Source organism: Merops nubicus, unplaced genomic scaffold (assembly GCF_000691845.1).
Source record: "Merops nubicus isolate BGI_N331 unplaced genomic scaffold, ASM69184v1 scaffold24020, whole genome shotgun sequence".
Taxonomy (NCBI): Eukaryota; Metazoa; Chordata; class Aves; order Coraciiformes; family Meropidae; genus Merops; species Merops nubicus.
Genome location: NW_008585221.1, coordinates 55 through 19,248, shown reverse-complemented (window position 1 = coordinate 19,248; position 19,194 = coordinate 55). Strand labels below are relative to the sequence as shown.

General features: G+C 41.0%; 1 protein-coding gene across 1 annotated transcript in view; it reads right to left on the bottom strand.

Annotated features, from left to right (window-relative positions):
- ARHGEF28 (Rho guanine nucleotide exchange factor (GEF) 28) overlaps positions 1-18,554 on the bottom strand; it is a gene marked incomplete at its 5' end in the record, with an annotated part of 80,173 nt that extends 61,619 nt beyond the window's left edge. Inside the window, 6 exon segments of the mRNA XM_008946959.1 lie at positions 8,748-8,808; positions 10,333-10,379; positions 14,990-15,062; positions 18,372-18,386; positions 18,388-18,435; positions 18,437-18,554. Of these exon segments, the coding sequence (XP_008945207.1) occupies positions 8,748-8,808; positions 10,333-10,379; positions 14,990-15,062; positions 18,372-18,386; positions 18,388-18,435; positions 18,437-18,554 (362 nt within the window).
- Between the last annotated feature and the right edge of the window lie 640 nt (positions 18,555-19,194).

The window sequence follows — 19,194 nt, the reverse complement described above, 5'->3', positions numbered from 1 at the left end:
GACTCCCCCCCTCCCCCGCCCCGTGGTGCCCAGCAATCTGTGACCCCTCTTCCAGATGGAGAAGGGATGTACTTGGGATGGAAAGCAGGGCTATCAATCCCAGCAACAGGGGTGGAGAAGGCCACTGTTGGACACAGGTGAGATAAGAGCTGTGTGAACAGCTCTGGCAAAAACAGCCTACCTGGTTTGCTCTGGACAGTGTGATTCCCCTGCTTCTACACCAGGACCAGAAAAGCCTGCAATCATTTCCCAAAGCTGTGGAGATGGCTCCAACAAGGAAATTCCATGTGGAAAGGGCTACGTGATCTTCTCCACCAGCCTTCTGTGACCCACAGGCACATGTGGCTTTCCTACCTTCTTCATTCCATTGTTTCTACTAACTAGAGTACATCTTCCCACAGAAAGAATCAGCCAGCATACCTGGTTAAAAATATCTGCATTGCCCTACATTAGACTTAACAACCATATTGAAAACTCTGTAAATGTGAAATAAAGACAACAAAAGCAAAATGCTACCAACCAGAATACACAGACCAAGCACCCTCCAACTCCACCTTTCCTTCCACTTGCCCACAATGATAAAGTGATGGCTGTGCAACAAGCTTCCTAAGTCCCACAGGATACCTCGTCACATGCACAATATTTTTACCACCTCTCTTCTCTATCAAAGACCTGGGTCTTTATTACAAGTTTTGAACTGGAATACTCAGAAAAACTTTGCCAAATCACTATTCCACCCCTCCCTCTTGCCCAAATCATTGATGAACTGAAAAACAGAACTAAGCCCAGGTCCTTAAGATCTTGGCAGATGACCTCCCCAACTTGTTTTTATGATCTTCCTTATTGCTAAATTTCTGATGAGCGATTCATGCATTCAGTTTAGGGAACCAGCCTGTTTATTTAATTGTTTTGTTAACAAAGATCTGTAAAGGCCCCACACACAGTGGTTTGGAATAGAGCAGTGGATGACAAAAGGTCCCAGCAGGCAGTTACTGCCCATCATTACTGCCTGTTATATGACAGTATTTGGTGGATTCCACCTCTTTCACTAGCACCCTGCAGTAAGATCCCCATCCCACCCCACCATCGGGGAGCAGGGCAGGGGAAGGAGGAACAGGGAACCTGTTGCACAGCACACTTTCCCTTGCAAATACATCTGCTTCCCACCATTTCAATTCCAACGAAGCCACACGTTTCAACAAGGTGAAAGATCACTAGATTTCAGCATCATGGAGCCTTTTCTTCCCATTAGTAGTTTACAGCAGCAGATTTTGCTCCCCTAGAAAGCAGAGTCCTAGGTGAATTTGAGTATCAAAGCTAGGCACATTTTGACATGAGATTTAATGGCCCAAACCCTCCCAGCCCCCAAACCTCCTGCTCAGACCTCCCCTCATGCAGGTATTCTCCACTTCTCCATTCAAACAGCTGATGAAGAAAACTCCCCACATTAGAGACCCTTGTCTGTAACAAGTGTCTCCTGTAGATGCTGTGTAGACAGATACCAGAAATATTAATGAAAAATACAAAATGATGATACAGTGCTAAAAATTTGGGTCAGTTTTTCATTGACTTCTTTGTGCAGTTTCTTGGACAGCAGCCTGGAAATGAACACAGAACAGCTGCTGCCTTCACAGACATCCTGCTGAGAGTGAGCAGGCCACCCTACCCATCTCTGAAAATGCTGCTCTACACAGACCCCCAAGGTCACTGAAACACTCCACAGTCATGTCAGGGTCCAGGAGAAGCAGAGTCAATTTGTGCACACTGCTTTCTGGATTGCTTTAAGCCAGACTGACAGTCCCAACAGTTTTTATGTTCCACTGCATTTACTTCCACATGGATATATCCTTTCACAAACGCCAGATAAGGCACAAGGAATCACAGAGCTGCAGCAAACCATACAGACCAAGAGGAGACCATGCCATCTAATTTTATACCTAAATCCTTACTGTTTCCCTGCAAGTATATTTCTAATTACAATGTAAACTCTCACACTAATTTTTAAGGCTGTTCTTTTAAAGTTTTCTTTGAAACCAGCATGACGACTACAGTTGAAACAGCTATAGTAACACTCTCATGCTAAATATATCATGGTCAGGATATTCAATAAATGATGCATTATCCCATAAAGAGCTACTATAAACACTTGCCTATTTGAAAAGCGACTGTTTCTACTTGGTGGTACTTAAATCTGTTGTCTTTGATAAAATAAAGGAGAAATGTACTTTTAAAAATTTATGAAAAACAGCTTCCCATAAACTATACTAGACAGATTACAATCCTTGGAGAACACCCTCAAGATTGGGATGAAGAAGGCCTCAGAGTTTTTACAAAACTGAGGCAAAATCACAACCTCTGCCCAATTCTTGGTTCAATGTAGCTCCAAAGAGACAGTGGGAACACATGCTGCATTATCTTGGGCTTTGTCCCAGACTCTCCATGTTGTCTAGTTCATTGTTCTGCTGTCAGGATGTCACAGTGTTCCTCCAAGTCAGACCTTACTGATGCCTGGTTCATGTCTGAAGGCAGATTTGTATTTTTTCCTTTTTTTTTACCATATCATTCACCTGATGTGGCTAAGGATAACATCTCAGTTTAGGATAACAAACTCATTAATACTACTTTCATGTGACAGCGGTCAGTATGCCCTGACTCTTGAAACAACCACTAAATTACTCCAATAAAGTACATAAGGAGGTAATTTGCCTAAAAGTTCTCCGTGTCCAGTATCTATTCACATGAAAAGACTCACTGGGATATGCTGTACAAATGTGGACAGAAAGCTCTTCACTTTTTGTCCCATACCCTGATGAAAAAGCTTCCTTGAGTTTATTTGCAAAAGCCTGAGAACCAAGGGATAGAGTCAGTAAAAATCTCTTCTTGGTTTCAGCTCCTCGGAGGTCTGTGAGAACCCCAGTAACATGGAGAACACACACAGCTTCACATGAAAGGAAACCCAAGTTTGACTTGGACCTCACGCCTACTGAACATTCGCCAGTGAATTTGTTGTTAAGACTACACCTACCCTGAAAGCCTGTGCCACCAAAAAGCTCACCAAAGACCCATCTCATTAAAAATCCAATTTTTCATGTTTCAGGGAAGACTTCGTGGGAAGGGCTGCCTCTCAAGGAAGAAAGCTAAGAAATGTGTTCATGTGTGCACTTTCAAGACTGTGACCGTTTTCTTCACAATATATTTCTGGATTATACTGCACACTTAAAGAGTAACGACATTAGATATGTCCCGGATTATTTATTTATGTTAGCATGAAATGAAACTGAGCAGAAGACAGGCAAAAAAGCTTATTTAAACATCAGGGGGGAAAAGCCTCTTTTTGAAGGATTATGTTGTTCACCAAATTTGTTTTGGATTTTGGGCAGAGGAGGAGGACAAATGCTGGGAAGCCAGACAGCACATGCTTGTAACTTGTTCATTTTTCTTTCTGTCTTCTTTTTGAGGTTAACTTGAATTATAGTAACATCTCAGAAAATCAAGAGTGGAGGAAACTCCAAGAAACAAGAACAAGCTTGTTTTAGTGCCTAACGCTGCTTCTTCCAGATTTCTTCACAGCTTTTTAATTAAGCTCCGTTCAGGCTCATATCCCAGCACAATTCAGCTTCCCACATCTTCTATAGCACTCAACTATTCTGCAGTCTTCAATATTTAGTTGTTTAGAGACACTCCAAACAAATGAGAATATGTTTTATCTACTAAAATAAACTACTGCCATGTTTAAATGTCATTTGCAGGTTGTTTCTGACAGGACTCTGACAGAACAACCCCAAGTTAAAACTCTCTTCTGCAAAGTGCACAGAACCATGCAAAAGTTTTGCAAAAGTAAAAGCAGCAACGTAAAGATCTCTGAAACCTTCAGCAAAAAAAGAGCAGAGTGCAATTGCCACTGTCATCAGATGCAGCAGTTAACTCTGCACTTTTCTTCAGCTATTACTTTTCTCTGCAAGTTTCAGATGTCCTACTTTCCGACTAAAAATGAGTTTTTAAAAAAGCCTTCTTTACCACAAACTGACCTTCCAGAACTTCTTTAGCACAACCAATCCTGAGTATTTGGACACCTCCAAGCAGCCAAGTACTGCAGTGCCTTTTTCTGACCACACTCTCTCTCTATGGTCTTCCTTGTTTCAGATTAAAAACTGAGACACAGGAAAAAGTTAAATGACACGTCTAAGGTCCTACTGTAAATCCATCATGAAGAGAATATGAACCAAAAGTCTGCAGCTCCTGAACTAGAGATGCTACAGCTGGATCACCCCACATCTCTCAAAGCACATGAAAGGGAAAAATAAGATTGAAAGCTACTAGGAAAACATAAAAATTACCAACAGAAAAGATCTGCATATCCTTAATCACAGGACTCTTGTAACTGTCTCAAACTGAAGTGAAAGTTACATGTTAAGTGTTGTCTATCTATCAATAAACATAAAATTATTTCCTGTAGCTCCAAGGTCAAAACGGGCACACTTGACTTGCAACACTTCCAAATGCAAACATTCTGCTCACCAAAAAAACCAAAAGCAAACACATAGTAAGAAAGGAGCAAAAGATGTGACCACAATAAGTAGAAAAAAATATTAAGTTTACAGACATAACAAAAACTGCAGAAAGGTGGGAATCCAGACAGCAGGACCATGCTTTTTCTTTTAAAAAAAAAAAAAAAAAAAAAACAAAAACACCCACTACCTTTTTAAGTCTTACCAACCTCAGTAAGAAAATCTAACTATAAAACAAACAAACAAAAAAAAAACAGTAACACTGAAAACAGATTTTTCTGCAGATTACAATATAGCCCCACAGTTCACACAGAGAAAAAGATCATTATGTTCTGTTTCTTAAACTGATTTGTGGTTACACTGGGATTTCTGTGGAATCCTGAAAATCAAAGGGCAGACTCTACTAAAAATGTTTTGCAGCTGCCTGGTCACATACAGCAAACTGCCAAAAATTTGGCATCAGTATTTTTATGTCTCAAAGTGCAAAATGTGGCTTGCAGAACTTTTTCAGCACTGGCAGAACAAACAGAATAGATTAGACAGACACCATTAGGTTGTCAGGGCTGTAACTAGGAGAGCAGGGAAAATATTTTTAAGGATTAACATCATCTTGCCTTCCTAAAGTTTTGGGGGGGAAGGGGAGATATATTTCCTTAGAAGAAAAAATGAGGGTTATAGTTTTCTTATTGGAAAAAAAGAAATATCTGCATCTTTAATAAGTTGCTTTGTGAGCATCCTCTTTCCAAATCAGCTACGAAAAACAGGAAGAGATTACAGATTTTTTAAAAACACATGTCCAGCTAACACTGTCACATGCCTAACAGTAACAGCATTCAGCTGTCACCTCCTAGACTTTCTCCCAAACTGTATAGTGTTGATGACTCTGAAGATGACAATGCCTGGCAATAATACATAGGCTTAATATTGACAGGAAAAATATTTTTTGTTGTTGTTGTTGCTTTCCGTGTTGTTTCTTTCATTCACTTTCCCCAGCTGGATGTTGCTTTTGCCTCTCAATCCTTCCAGTGTGTTTTCTTTCAATTAAAAAAAAAAAGTGTTTATTTTTTTCCTCTTCTAAACACAAAACAGTTCTCTAACAATTTCCAGGAGAGACAGGGAGAAGAGGAGGAAGAAGGTTGGCAGAATGGCTAGCACTGAACTCAGAAGCCTGCATACCTGTTCAGCCCTGGTCTAACATCCTGTTGTGTCCCACAGCTTATTCCTATTCCTTCAGTTCTTGAATATGGCAAAGTCAAACCCCATCATCTGTAGTTCATACAGCATCTTATTGGCTCATCCCCACCCTGACACTCACAGGGATGGGACTCCAAGGGCTCTCCACCAGTTCTGGAGGATGAGAAACCTCTTGTGCAGGAACTGAACTCAGTTCTCAAAAGTGAACTACGTTGACTCAAATGATTCCTGAGGCAGTCAAGTCCCAACCCAAGGATGAAGAAGTCAGGGAGTAAGAAGAGATGGTACCCTTTAGCATCCTACTGACTGTTGTGAGCATCCATGCAAAGATGCTCCCAAGACTTTGTAGGATGTTGGGAAAGAGCCAGAGCAGTCAATATGCTTGAAAAGGCAGGCTGGGGAAGAAAACAGAGAGTAGGAACAGCAGAGCCCTTTCAGAAGCCACTGCTTCTTTAAAGGCCCCTTCTAACCCAAACCATTCCATGATGAGACTGATTTTTGGTAGGCATTTCTAAAAGCAAGGACCATGTGGAAAAAGAAGTGTGAAGCAGAAGTGAGGGAATCTGTACCCATTCAAAGAGCACTCACATTCTGGCTCTTAGAAGTCTCTTTGATTTATGCATCCAACTTCCTAGTGAGATTCCAGAGTTTGCTTGTTTCTATTCATTCTTCTTCACTCAGCCCTCCTCAACCGTTTTCCCTCTTCCTTTCTCCCATTGCCAACCATTTCCATCTCCCTCCTTATTCCCCACTGTGTGCTTTTCCTGCCAAAAGCATCACCATTTAACAACACTGCCAAACAAACAATTTTTTTAAAAAGTAGTTTACAACAATCCAGCATAATAAAACTGTGACATTTAGCAACATGGTTATTTACATGAGTCATGTTAGAATATATACTGATTTTTACATTAAGATAAACCAATAAAACAGCTTAAGTCAACTTACAAATTTCTGATTGTGACCAAACTCTACATTCACCCTCTTTCATACCTACCCTCTTCCACCTTTTATTGCAAACCTGGTAGCCCATTCACTCCCCAGTCTGCACTTCAGCCCCATCAGATCTCACACACAGTGCTGACTGGAAGCCTTCCAGGCTCTCCTGAGTTCAATGGCAAAATCCTATCCAATGTCTATGAGTGTTTCAGCCAACTTGAGTACACAACGGGGAGAAGGGCAAGAATTGCCCATGGCGCAGCCAGCAGCAAGTCCATGTTCCAGTCCTTACAAAGGGCAACCAAATTCTCAGTTAGGGCAACTTCTAAAACAAGCAAAACCAATTTCATTGAGTCTTCTCCACGGACAAGTCCATTTCTTAAATGTACTACCAGGCAATTAGAATTTAGGAAACAGACAGAGGGTTGGTTCTTTTTCAGGCAGGAGGTACAACAGGAAATATTTCTTAGTTTAATATAGGCTGAACCTGTGCTCATGACAAAACATATATAAATATATCAGCATCTATACATACAGATATATGTATATCTACATATTTATACCCACATTTATAATTTTACTTTATAAGATGCCTAAGAAAATATTTTAAAACAGAATTTTAAGCACCTATATTTTATTCCAAGTTGTATGCAAATTTATTAATTTTTTTTTAACCCAAAAGCACCAGTAAGAATCTACATTCTGTCACTTCTAACAGTAGGAACCACAGCCATAGTCATTTGGCTTGTTCCCTGCAGAGGACTCGGGATGTTCTGCAGCTGCCCATCCAAGCATCAGGAAAGAGACTGAGTTGGTCTCAAGCCAGGGGGTCTGGCTCCTGTTCCAGCTGTCACTAGCAGCACTGTGCAAAAGATGCCTTAGAAGGAAAAGGCACTCCAGGGGTCAGAAGAAGAAGTACCAGCTATAATTTCAGAGAACTTCCACTTTGTCAGCTTTTAAGCTACTTTACGTTCCCTCCACATGGTATAACTGGAGCAGGAACTGAAGTAGATGTGGCTTCAGATTAGCAAACCATAATCATTCCCCAATGGCTCCACACCCCCCTGCGCTGAGATACAGTCCAATACTTGGGTCATGCCTGACAAAACACATTTGATCATATGGGCACTAATATCTCATGTACTTACACTGCATTTCCGAGCAAGGCAAGGACTGCAATGCTGTCCTATGCTCAGAAGCACTAAAGCCAGGGCAACTGTGAATGCAAATACTGTGAATGCTATTACTCCCAATTCCCTTGTGCAGCTCCTGTATTCCTTGGATGGGAAAACAAGACAAACACATAGACAAACATGATTAAATGGATGAAGTACAGCCATTTGGCATAACAAGGACTTCAAAAGTAGATAACTATATGATTATTTTAATGAGAGAATGCTAAAATTATCTGCCAGCTTCTCATCTTACAACTGTGTCTGAGTTTTCGTCAGCTCCTTTACTTCTAACATACACTATCCCCATTCACACGTGTATATCCCCTCCCCTTCCACACACACAGAACAACTTTTCATTTTGCAGCCACTGAAGTTTGCATATGAGCTATCTGAAAGCCACCATCTGGGCTGCTCTTTCTGAGCTCAGCACTGGACCACAGACAAGTGATGCTAGCCTGGGACCCTCTGCCTGGCACAGCAGCTCCCACTGGCAGAGCTTAGTTACTCATTGTCTTGTTATGCCTTGCTGTGCTTTGCATGAGACCATTTGCACACTGTTCTTGGAGCTTTCCCCAGACTTGAAAATATTTACCTTTCCATTGGAGTTTCAGTCTCTAAATGTGCTGTCTCTATCCTCCTACAAGCCCCACAACCCATTTACCACTGTGCCACCTAACCACTTCTACACACTTCATTTCATCTTTGGACATATATGCTGATCCTAGGTTAACATGATATTGTTGGGAACACCACCTGTCTCTACAGGATAGGCTTTGAAAGTGGTTCCCTCTCTGACAGAGATATAAGAGATGCAACCAATCTTTCACCATGCTAGGCTTCACCTCTTCTAAAGAAATTGCCTTGCATGTATTTGGCATCACAACGTATATCAGTAACTTCTGGGAAGTCAAAATGATTAATTATTTCTTACCTATGTCCAACAGGACACAATCTTCATTTTCTTTAGAAGGAACCACAGAATCTTGGAAAGGCTAGAAACAGTAAACTCCAGCTATGCCTTTGAAGACAAATAAGTTGTGTTTGTGTTTCATTTGAAGATGTGCTATAGGCTTTCAGAATTCACTTCAAACACTATCAAGTAGCAGTCACTTCATTTCAGCCATTTTAATAAAAGCAACACCTAGGGCATGCCACTCCCACATGCTAGTATATGCACATGAACCCTATGGACTCAAATTCTAAATATAATCAAAGAAGAGACCAAAGGACATCTTGCTTTCCACGTGAACACCAGTTTTAAGCCTGCTCTTCTCTTACAAAGCTTAACTGTGCCGTGACTAGCCAATAGTGCATTTTGGAGAAAAGGGCAGTTTATTTCTAAGATACCTCCTTCTCTAATGCCTGAACTGTTCACACTTGTAGAAATATCACAGGTCAGTTCATTCTTTATAGGAGTCAACTGTGGCTCTTCTGCTAGATCAAAACAAGAGATAGTCAATGCAGTACCAGAACCTTTTCCCTCAGCAAGACTTGAGAGCTACAACACTCTGCCTCAACATTTTCAACAGAGACTCCAAAATGTATGCATACTGCACAGATACAATTCTGAGACAATAGAGTACAGTAGCAACATGTAGATCCCAAACAGCCAATCTGCAATTAAAAAACAAACTGAAGAGGCCATTGCTTTTATAAAAATGACCTACTGACACAGTTTAGGGTAACATCTAACAGAAGTTGCAGTCCAACAACATTTCACTGAATTCAAATTCTATTTTAAAAAGTTTATAGCCATTGGCTATTTACAAGATATCACTATTACTAGATTTGCCAGATTTTACCAGATTTTGCTTTTTGCAACCTAAATCATTATTTTAGCTTCATATCTGGTTAAAGTAATAAACAAGCTCCTGTTTTAAAAGGTGATAAACACTGAGACAAAGACTTTTGGGTTTTGCAAACAGATACATACAAATAAAAAGAATATAACACTAGATATCAAATACAAGTGACTAACCATTATGGGACTTCTCACAAATATTGGTCCTCCCAAAAAGCTTTTAGATATCTCCATGCAGAAGACAATGGCAACTGCCGTATTTTTTACACAAAGCATTTTTCCCAGGGAAGTCCAGTTAAGGACTCCCAGTTACCCACAAGGTGTCTCTCAGAGACTGTTTCCTCAGATGTAATGAATCATGCCATCTCAAGGACAAAGCTTCTGTGAGACAGGTTGTGCACCCTCAAGACTGGCAGCTGAGCTGCAGGCTCCATAAAGGCACTAAAGTTCACCAAAAAAGCTCTGGTCCAAAAGCAGAGCTTGCTTCCCCAACCTAACATTCATGCCCACAACCACAGAACAGGTTCCTTAAATAATAATCATCTACATGCATTAACTATTCCCACAGGATAGGAATGAGCAGGAAACATTGCCTGGCTGGCATTAGTCACCTTATTTATTTGTTAGCTCTGGGACATGCCCAGTGAGCCAAGCAGAGGTTGCTGCTTCTCAGCCTAAATGAAGCTTAGCTATTTGTATAAGGAGAAATCTGTACCTTCCCATCATCCCAGGACAATTCGTCAGACGCCAAGCACACAGGACCTGTAAATGCAAAGTTTCCTGCCCTTAATAACAAGCCAATTTCAGTTTAGATCTGCTTTGGTCTCTGCTGCTGGTCTCTCCCATTTTCAAGTAGGAGGGGGGACACAAGGAGCAGGCAAACAGGCAGGCGAGCCAGAACAATGGACACGGGCAGCCCATGCATCTCTCCACAGTGGCGTTCCTGTGGGCAGCGTGCAAGCTGGATGCACAATAAGTGCTGTGTTATTGTCACAGTTGTGCTCAGGCTAGGCAAGAATGGCAACTTCTCGGCCAGCTGCTGATTAACCCCCACATACTCAGAAAACCAACAGTTCTAGCACCATGCCTCACACTAACTCTGCAGAGCAGCTGGGCTGTGCATTTCTTCTGCAGGCGTTTCATCTGTTTTCTGAAATCCGACCTCACATTTTCACCCCAAAAAGTAAAAAATAACTTAATTTCTGTCACTCTTCCTTCTCAATGGTCTCTCCCCAAGGGCTATGGGCAAGGACAAATACCATGCAAACTGAGGACCACACTTTGCAGATTTTGCCCAAATGCAGCCTCGAGGACTACAGTGAAACAGCGGAGTCACCAGGTTACAGGAATGCAAATGAACACCAGCATCACTCATGCTCTCAGGAACATTATTATTGAAGTAATTGTATTTTAAATAATAATAATAATTATATAGCCAGAATGATGTTGGTAAATATGTTTCAAGTTACATTGAATCTTTCAACTCAAGGTTCACATCTCTTCTCAGATACAAAAATCCCTCTCCATTCTCCAGCTCCAGAAGTATACCTCCAGTACCCAGCTAGTACAGGGTGGTTTAGGGGACTGCCTTGACAAGCGTGGGGGTTTGGGACATCTGACCTTTCTTCTTATCAAAATAATATTTTTGAATATTATTGATATTTTGAATATTATTGATATATTGATATATATTATTATTTGATAAGGTCAAAAAATATTTTTGACCTTATCAAAATATTTTTGAAAACCAATTCAAAGACAGCTGCCTATTATCTAAATCCCATGATCTCCAGCAACAACAACCCTACCTAACCCAGAGGTCTCAGGGAGATGAAGTCCTGGGAGGCAATTGTGGGCCCACCACAATCAGTGCACCTGTTGTCCCTGACCTCAGCAGTGCCCTCAGGCAGTGGCAGCAGTCAGGACTGGGCCCATGCTGATCAGTATCTCCACTGTTTTGTTTTTTTTTAATTAATCCACCTTCTTTAATTAAACTTCTGCAGCCGTCACACATATATCTCCCCTTACATGCTACCAGAGTGCAATCAGAGCACAAAATCACTGGTGCCATCAAAGCATCTCAAGCATCACCTTTCAGCTGAAAGGATCAGGCTATTTCTTCTGTAACTGTAGAAACTTAATTTAAAAGCTGAAGTAGGAAGATACTTTTTACAGTATTACCATGCAATTGGCATTATTATTCAGTTTCACAGCTCTCAGAAATTAAAAGCTGTTGCTCTACACCTAATATTCTGTAGAAGCAGGTGGCTTATCCTTCAGATAACAGTATTCAGTCAACTCATAGGCATGGAATTTCAAGGTCAGAAAACAAAAAAAAAGCACAACTACTGAATTAGCCAAAATACCATCTATTTTGCCCTTTGTTCTGTATCCTCACTGGATAATGTATCACTCCATGTATTTGAATTTAATTAAGTTGCTATGGGAGATTGACTGCTAAGCTAGTAGCATTACCTTACAGTGACCCACTGCTTTCATACGATTGCATTTCACAAGAAGCAACATACTGCTATAGCAACCTCTACTCAATAATAGCTCAGGGTTTCTGATAGCATTGTGTTTAAAAGGTCTGTCGATCTTGACTTCAGGGGCACTCAGAAGTTAGCCATTATTACTTCTTGGAATAGCAGCAGTTTTAAAATCTGAGGGGGATCCTTTCACAACTTGAATGCATCAAATTACTGTCCTGAGCACTTTATAAAGAAATTCACTGATTGCAATTGAGAATGTAGCAAAAAGTACTCTCTCAGTCACTCATAGAATTTCTGCTTCTACCAGCAACAATTTTAACTCAATCTCAAAAAAAATTCTTTTGGTCTCCCGAATTCTGGCAAACAGAGAGTGTAACATAGGCTACTAGTAACAATAATTTATTTTTCAGCCTCTGGATTTGGGATGATTGGCAAAGCAAGCCAAAAAAAAAAAAAAAAGTCTCCTTTATAGATATATGGTAACTAATTGTTCTGCCAATGACCAGGCCTAACAGGAACAACCCAACCAGCAGGAAGAGAAACCAATACACAGACTGTATTGTAAGCAAAAACATCGTGTCATGAATGACTGCCAGGGGTACAAACAAGTCAACCAGCTCGTATATAATTGACGCCACCCCCAATGATCCCACAAAAGACATAACTCAGCCCACAACAGGTGGTATGAACAGAGACCCGAGGTTGCCCACAGTAGGCATGGGAAACAGCCAAGCCAGAAAGCTGAACATATACGATAAAGGCACCCACATGGCGACTCTCACCCGATCGGCCCATCTTCGCAAAGGTCTAAATGGACCCAGCTCCAGGGAGAGTCAGGAGGTCTTTCCTGAAACAGACGCTCCTCCCTTCCTGCAAGTGGTCCCAGCTTTTATCCCCCAGCAGACACCTGACCTTTGTCAACTCAACGTGGGACCCCTGGGGCTCATTTCCCTTATGGCTCTCCCTGCAGGGCCGGCCGCACCCTGGGGGGAAGCTATAAGGCAAACTCACCTCCTCTGTATGAAGGGCTGTGGGAATCACCCATATGTCAACCTTAATTCGGGGGCTCGGGGTTCAGACCCCAGCATTTCACCAATGACAACAACAAAATACAAGAAGATTAAACAACTTTGATGCCCACTGGTGTACAACATTGCAGGCTCTTTATGTCTACTAGTAGATAGAACAGAGTGTACACCGCGCAAGCATGATTACTACAGTTCGTTTGCCTAGGTCCTGGATGCTACCAAAACATGGCATACTTTTCTTGCTACTGAACTGGAAGTAGTTCTTTGTTTTGTTTTAAGAAAAAAAAAATAGAAAATAACTCTGATGCATAAAAGCAAAAATGCATATAGGTTCCACTGAAAACACAAACAGGTAGGTGCACCCATGCCAATATCTATACCAAATACCTTTGGCCTAAAGAGAGGACAAGCTTTACAGACAGAATTTGACATGAGACTAGACATCCTGAACTGGCATTTCTCTCTGGGCAATCAATATCCACTGATGTTTGTTATCTGCTTGTGCCAGGTCAGTCTGAATTAAAACTGCTTTTAGTGAACAATATCAAAATAATGATCACCTAGAAGCTATACTGCCCAAGCTACCGCCACATAAAGTGCCACGAATCCAGGCCATTCACCTTCTACGCCAGAGGTACGGCAGAAAGGTCATGCACTCAGATAAATATTCAGAGTCAATGCCTTCGCACACTGTGTCCCCAAAGTAATTCACGAGCCCTGTACAGTAAATTGCAGCCTGCCCTTACAATAACACATGCATAGTTTGCAACTGCTAAGAACTGCTTATCATTTCTCTGCAAAATTGCCTTCTAATGGCAAAGCATCTGTTGCCTGAACACTGTCGGAGAAGTTGGGTATAAAACTCCTTTCCAACCACTAACAATAGCAGCCAACATGTTTAAACCTGTGCTACACTATGACTGTGTCCCCATTATATCTATTCACTTAAAGTTACTAGCTGATACCACCTGTAACTGCAGTTCCACCCCTTTCCCTCAGTCCTGTCGGCAGGAGCACCCGTCGCTGCTCACATTTCTGCTGCCCTCAGTAAAGCTGCCTCCAGCACAGCCACTGAGCAAGACCAAGCCTCCCTCAGAGGTCACAGTTTTCAGCTTGATGCTTCATCCAAATACACAGCACCAGCCACATAAGCAAATGGCCAACTGATGAAAAATTTGTAGTTAATTCCTAACATGCACAGATAAATGCCCAAAGTATCATACTTCTGATGCTGAAAATAATCTTTTTTTATTTTATTTTCAGCTTGAAGAGTTGCTTCCTCCAAGGTACACCAAGATGTACTTTGGTAAAGAAAGAGCTCTTATCTGCAAGCACAGTCCTACAACTGTCCACAGGTAAACCACCCACCAAAATATTGAATGTCTAATTGAAACACATGGGAATTTTGCCACATTAAGAAGCCTGGGCTGGATCCCAAAACTATAAATACAAAACGTTACACTGCTCCCATCTTTATTAACTTGAGTTATGTGGCTTTACTGGAATTTGCAGGCTGGAGTATTAATTCAGTTGAACACTGCCCTCTCCTGGAACCTTCTGACATTTTTCTGTCTCGTACAATAAAATCAGTTAAGTCTTTTCCAGTCACTATAAATGCCATAGTATCTTGTGAACAACTTCAGTCTGGTGTTGGAAAACCAATGCTCTGTAGGGAGTATCGTGATTTACACAGCTCTCACACTGTATGACTTGTGTATTCCACTATTGTCTACTTAGAGGTCTCTAAAGTCACATGAAATATGATTGTCCTGAATAAATAAATGGTGTATGAATCTGTGCCAGCTTTCCCAAGCATTCAAAGACTGCAGCATTATGGAATATAAAACTGTACCTTCTACAAAGCTTGTTATATTGCAGGATATTTATGGACCTTCCACTGTCTCAACTTGATTTGAATTATTGTTCTATTAAAAAAAAATAAAAATTACAGTAATTGTATTCAATGTCCATGTTGTTTATCTGAAAACTCAAAAATAATATCAAAGAGTAGTATCCAAGTTATAAGCAATACTAAAATGACTGATAGATTCTACGGAATAATTTATTGGTTACTCTCCAGGGGAAACTGATAGTCATTCCTCCAGAGGGAAAACAATCAAACCATTTCAACTACAGAATGAAACTCCCTCCTGCTTACCATGTACAAAATATCCAAAAGATCAGATTTAACATTTGTACTTCATTGCTTATAACCTCCTTTTTTTATGAGGAAAACAGCACAGCAACTTTGCACAAAGACTCTGTTCAGAAGTCTACCTAAACTTCAAGGCATCCATGTAAAGCAAGCAGTTCTGATGGACAAGCAATACAAAGCACCTAAACCAGGAATAAACACTGATTACACAGTAATCTCTGCCTGTAAGGTAGGAGCCTCTCCCTCCCCACATCCCTGGCCCCTGGCTGGGCTGACCCCTCCAAGTTACATACACTGACTCCACTGCTTAGGAGGAAGTAGGGGCTAAGACACAATCCCTTATTTTAGCAATTACCCTCAAAGATTATAAGCAAAGGGAGTGGAGAATGTGTCCTTTTTCACAGTTTCATCTACAGCTCTCTTTGCATCCAGTCCTTCCCTCTGGTTAGGTTGCCTGTGTATTTGCCATCTACTAGAGCAGCAACCACAGAAGGCATAGTAACGCAAGTAATACAGAGAATGTTAGGCTGAGTACTGCAGCCTAGCTGATTTGAAAGCCACACAGCTGTCAGGCTAACGATATCCCCTGCCTCCGTGGGGCTAGCTGCATTTTTCCCTGCTCACTTGTTGGTGTGTGGGACACCTTCCTGTTCCCACACCTACCAGGCACAAGTAAATCAACTTCTCCTTGGGAAGCTATCAGGCACCACCAGGGAATAAAATTACTTAACTGATTATAAATTATCTTCATAATTTTGGATGATTATCCTGGTTTGGGTTTGGTCTTTCTTTTGCTTTATTACCCTGACACCATTTCAGGTGTTCATTATTCCCTGGGTTTCTTTTACTCCTGCAGAAGAACTCTCCCCTGCACTGGCTGCGCTGTCTCCAGCAGCTGAGACAGGCAAGGAGATCACCTCCACACACACTTCTCAGGGTTCTGCTGGAGGTGCACAGTGAACCATGCAGCCTCACTGATGGGTGCTGCTATCACCACAGCGATTTCTCTTCCAAGGAGGCTGTACACTCTTCCTCATCATCTTCAGAAATCTCTCCTCTGGACTGCCTAGCACAGTCACAAAACCTGTGAGTTTACAGTTTTTTGAAGAATAGAGACCCCAAAAGTTTCCAGTGAAGGCATGGCTTCCATATGGCTAACCATACAGTTACCAACAGCTCATTTATTTTATCTTTTCCATTTTTCTTTTAGACTCATAAGGAATAGTCAAGGGACTAGAAGAACACACAGACCAGGGACTGAAGAACATAATTGAGAAAGATTGGAATCTTCTTGCATGAATAAATGCAAACATAGTTGTTGCTGCTCCCTAAGTCATCCATTTCACACACACAAATCCAGTGCTGCACACCACCATAACCAAGACAAGCTCCTTCTCTTTAACCTGTTTCTTTCTGATGCAAGCATAAAACAGCAATCTGGTAATTTATGCAGTCTCAAGATACAATAAACTAGATGTACAGCCTTAGTCCACTGTAGATGAGCTGAATACTCCAGTACAGCAATATATTCTACCACTATTTCAAAAAGACCACATACCATGAAATCTCTAATGCCAGCCTTATGCTTTGGATCCAACGAAGGGCTTCAAGTCCTTGTTTGCAACAGAAAGAAAATTAGTTTTACCTTACCTTTTGGACATAATATATAGTCTAAACATGTCAACTTGATCATCCCCCACCAAACATTTCAGGATGGCATTGGTGTATAGAAAATTAACTAAGACATATGATCTTCCCAGTTATTCTGGCTTATTTCTGCTTTATTAAAAGTTGCACAACACCAGTGCTGGGAAGGGGGGAACAGGGTCTCCACAGCAGAGGATCTAGACTGTTGCAATTAGAGGGATGAGCAAAAGAGAAACCCACAAGTGCAGGGTAGTAGGCTTTTTCCTGAAAATACAAAGTGTAGGATTTTGCAGCCTTTTAAGAGCCTTCGTCTCTGAGAGGCATGCAAACATCTAACAAACCACACTTGCTTTTTCCATTTCAAAGACTAAAAGAAGAACAGGGATTTGATGAGTGCAAGAAAAAGCCAATGATATTAATAGCAATGCATCCTTCCTGACAGTCTTGGTTTTGCTGTTGGGTTTGCTGTTGTTTCCACAGAAAAGCCACACACAAATTGGAGGTATTCTGCAAGCTACAAACACACAGTAATTTCTTTGTATCGGAACAAATCAGAATCTTGGCACTGTTATGATGTGAGATTATATATAAGGACTATACAATATATCACACCTTAAGTTTTTGTGGATAATGTTCCAAGTTAAAAAACCCTTGCAGAATGCAATAAAGACAAGTCAAGGAAAATCAGCACACAAATAAGGAAACCTGAAGTTAAGCATGGGAAAGAAAAATTGAATTTTAAGACAAGAAAAAGAGAAAAGCCTATTTTCATTGTGTTTTTAGTTCACTAGTTTTACATAGTCATGAGTCTCCACCTAAAAACACAAGTGAGCACCTGTATTGCTATTAAAGAACTTGTGCTTTCAGGTATTCCCTTTACTTTACTGAAATTGAGAGATGTCCTGAAGAATATCACAGCAGTGCTCTAGACACCTTACAGTAAAATAAGACCCACTACACTGTAACTAAAATCTATAGCAAAAGCCTGTACTCTGTATTTCTTCTGTAAATAATAGGCTGGCTTTGGCTCTTGATAAAAGCTCCCAGGCATTGCACTACTAGACAAAAGAACAGAACTAAATTAAATATTTCAAAGTACCAATGTGAATACAATGGCAATGCAATTAAAGACAGAGATTTCAGGGAAAGATACTCACTGTAGAGTCCACAATGATTCAAAAACAACCCGAGAGGCAAAGGAAGCTTGAGTATAGTTCTCAATATCTCTTATCCTCGAGCTTCACACATAGAGTGTGCTACACTTACACAAAGCAGAAGACCATGACAGTAATCCTGCAGTTACACTGGCCACTATGGGCAGCTTAAACTAAAAAGGCTACTCAAAATAAAAATAAATCCAGCCTGAAGAGTGTATAGCTGGAAATTACTGAAGAAAACTGGTGACAATGTCCTGAGCCAGAGAGGTAGCTACCTGGTAAAGAAGAGGTCCTGTCCCAGAAGTATTTTTGGAAGAGCTTGATGTCTGACTCCAGCAATGTGCTGTGTGGTGTGTCTAAATGGCAGCGTCAGAGCTCCTGATGAATTAATAAACCGCACGCAAGCACCCTCGCTGAGCTCCACTCTTGAAATGTCAAGTGAGTGACTGTCCTGGAAACTGGAACAACATGCTCTTTTAAAGCAAAGCAGATGCTCTGTGCAAAGGTAGAGCAGAAGCACAGCCACAGTGAGCTTCCTGCTTGTCTTTGGCACTGCCTATCAGGATCTCAATGCACCCGCTGCAAAAACCAGAGGCATAAAATCTGAAACATCCACCAGAAACACAGCTGGGCAAACAAATATTTACCAATTAGTCCATTCCAGCCTAAGAACACACAGTTACTTCTAGCCATCAGCAGCAAAAAAACCCCAATGTCAGTTCTGGATGGTTATTCACTAGTAAAATAAGCCAGAAAGAGCAAGCTGTGACAATACCTATTCCTCCCTAGTGCTGTAAATTAGCAATAGTAACTCTTCCGGTTAATGCTGCCATGTATAGCAGTAGGGCATGACAGGCAGCTAGCATGTTTGAAAGTGAAAAACAGAAAGTATTTCAAGGGGATACAGAGTTGTTTGGATGTTACAAACAAATGACACATTCATAATATAATGCACGGTAACAATGTTATAAGTTCTTTTCTGTCAAACTGAGGTATGGATAAGTCTCACATAAACTATATGCTGCATGGAGCCAGAACCAAAAGATCCACATACCAAAATAAAAATGTTACCCAATTCTTGCGTATTTCTATTTGCAA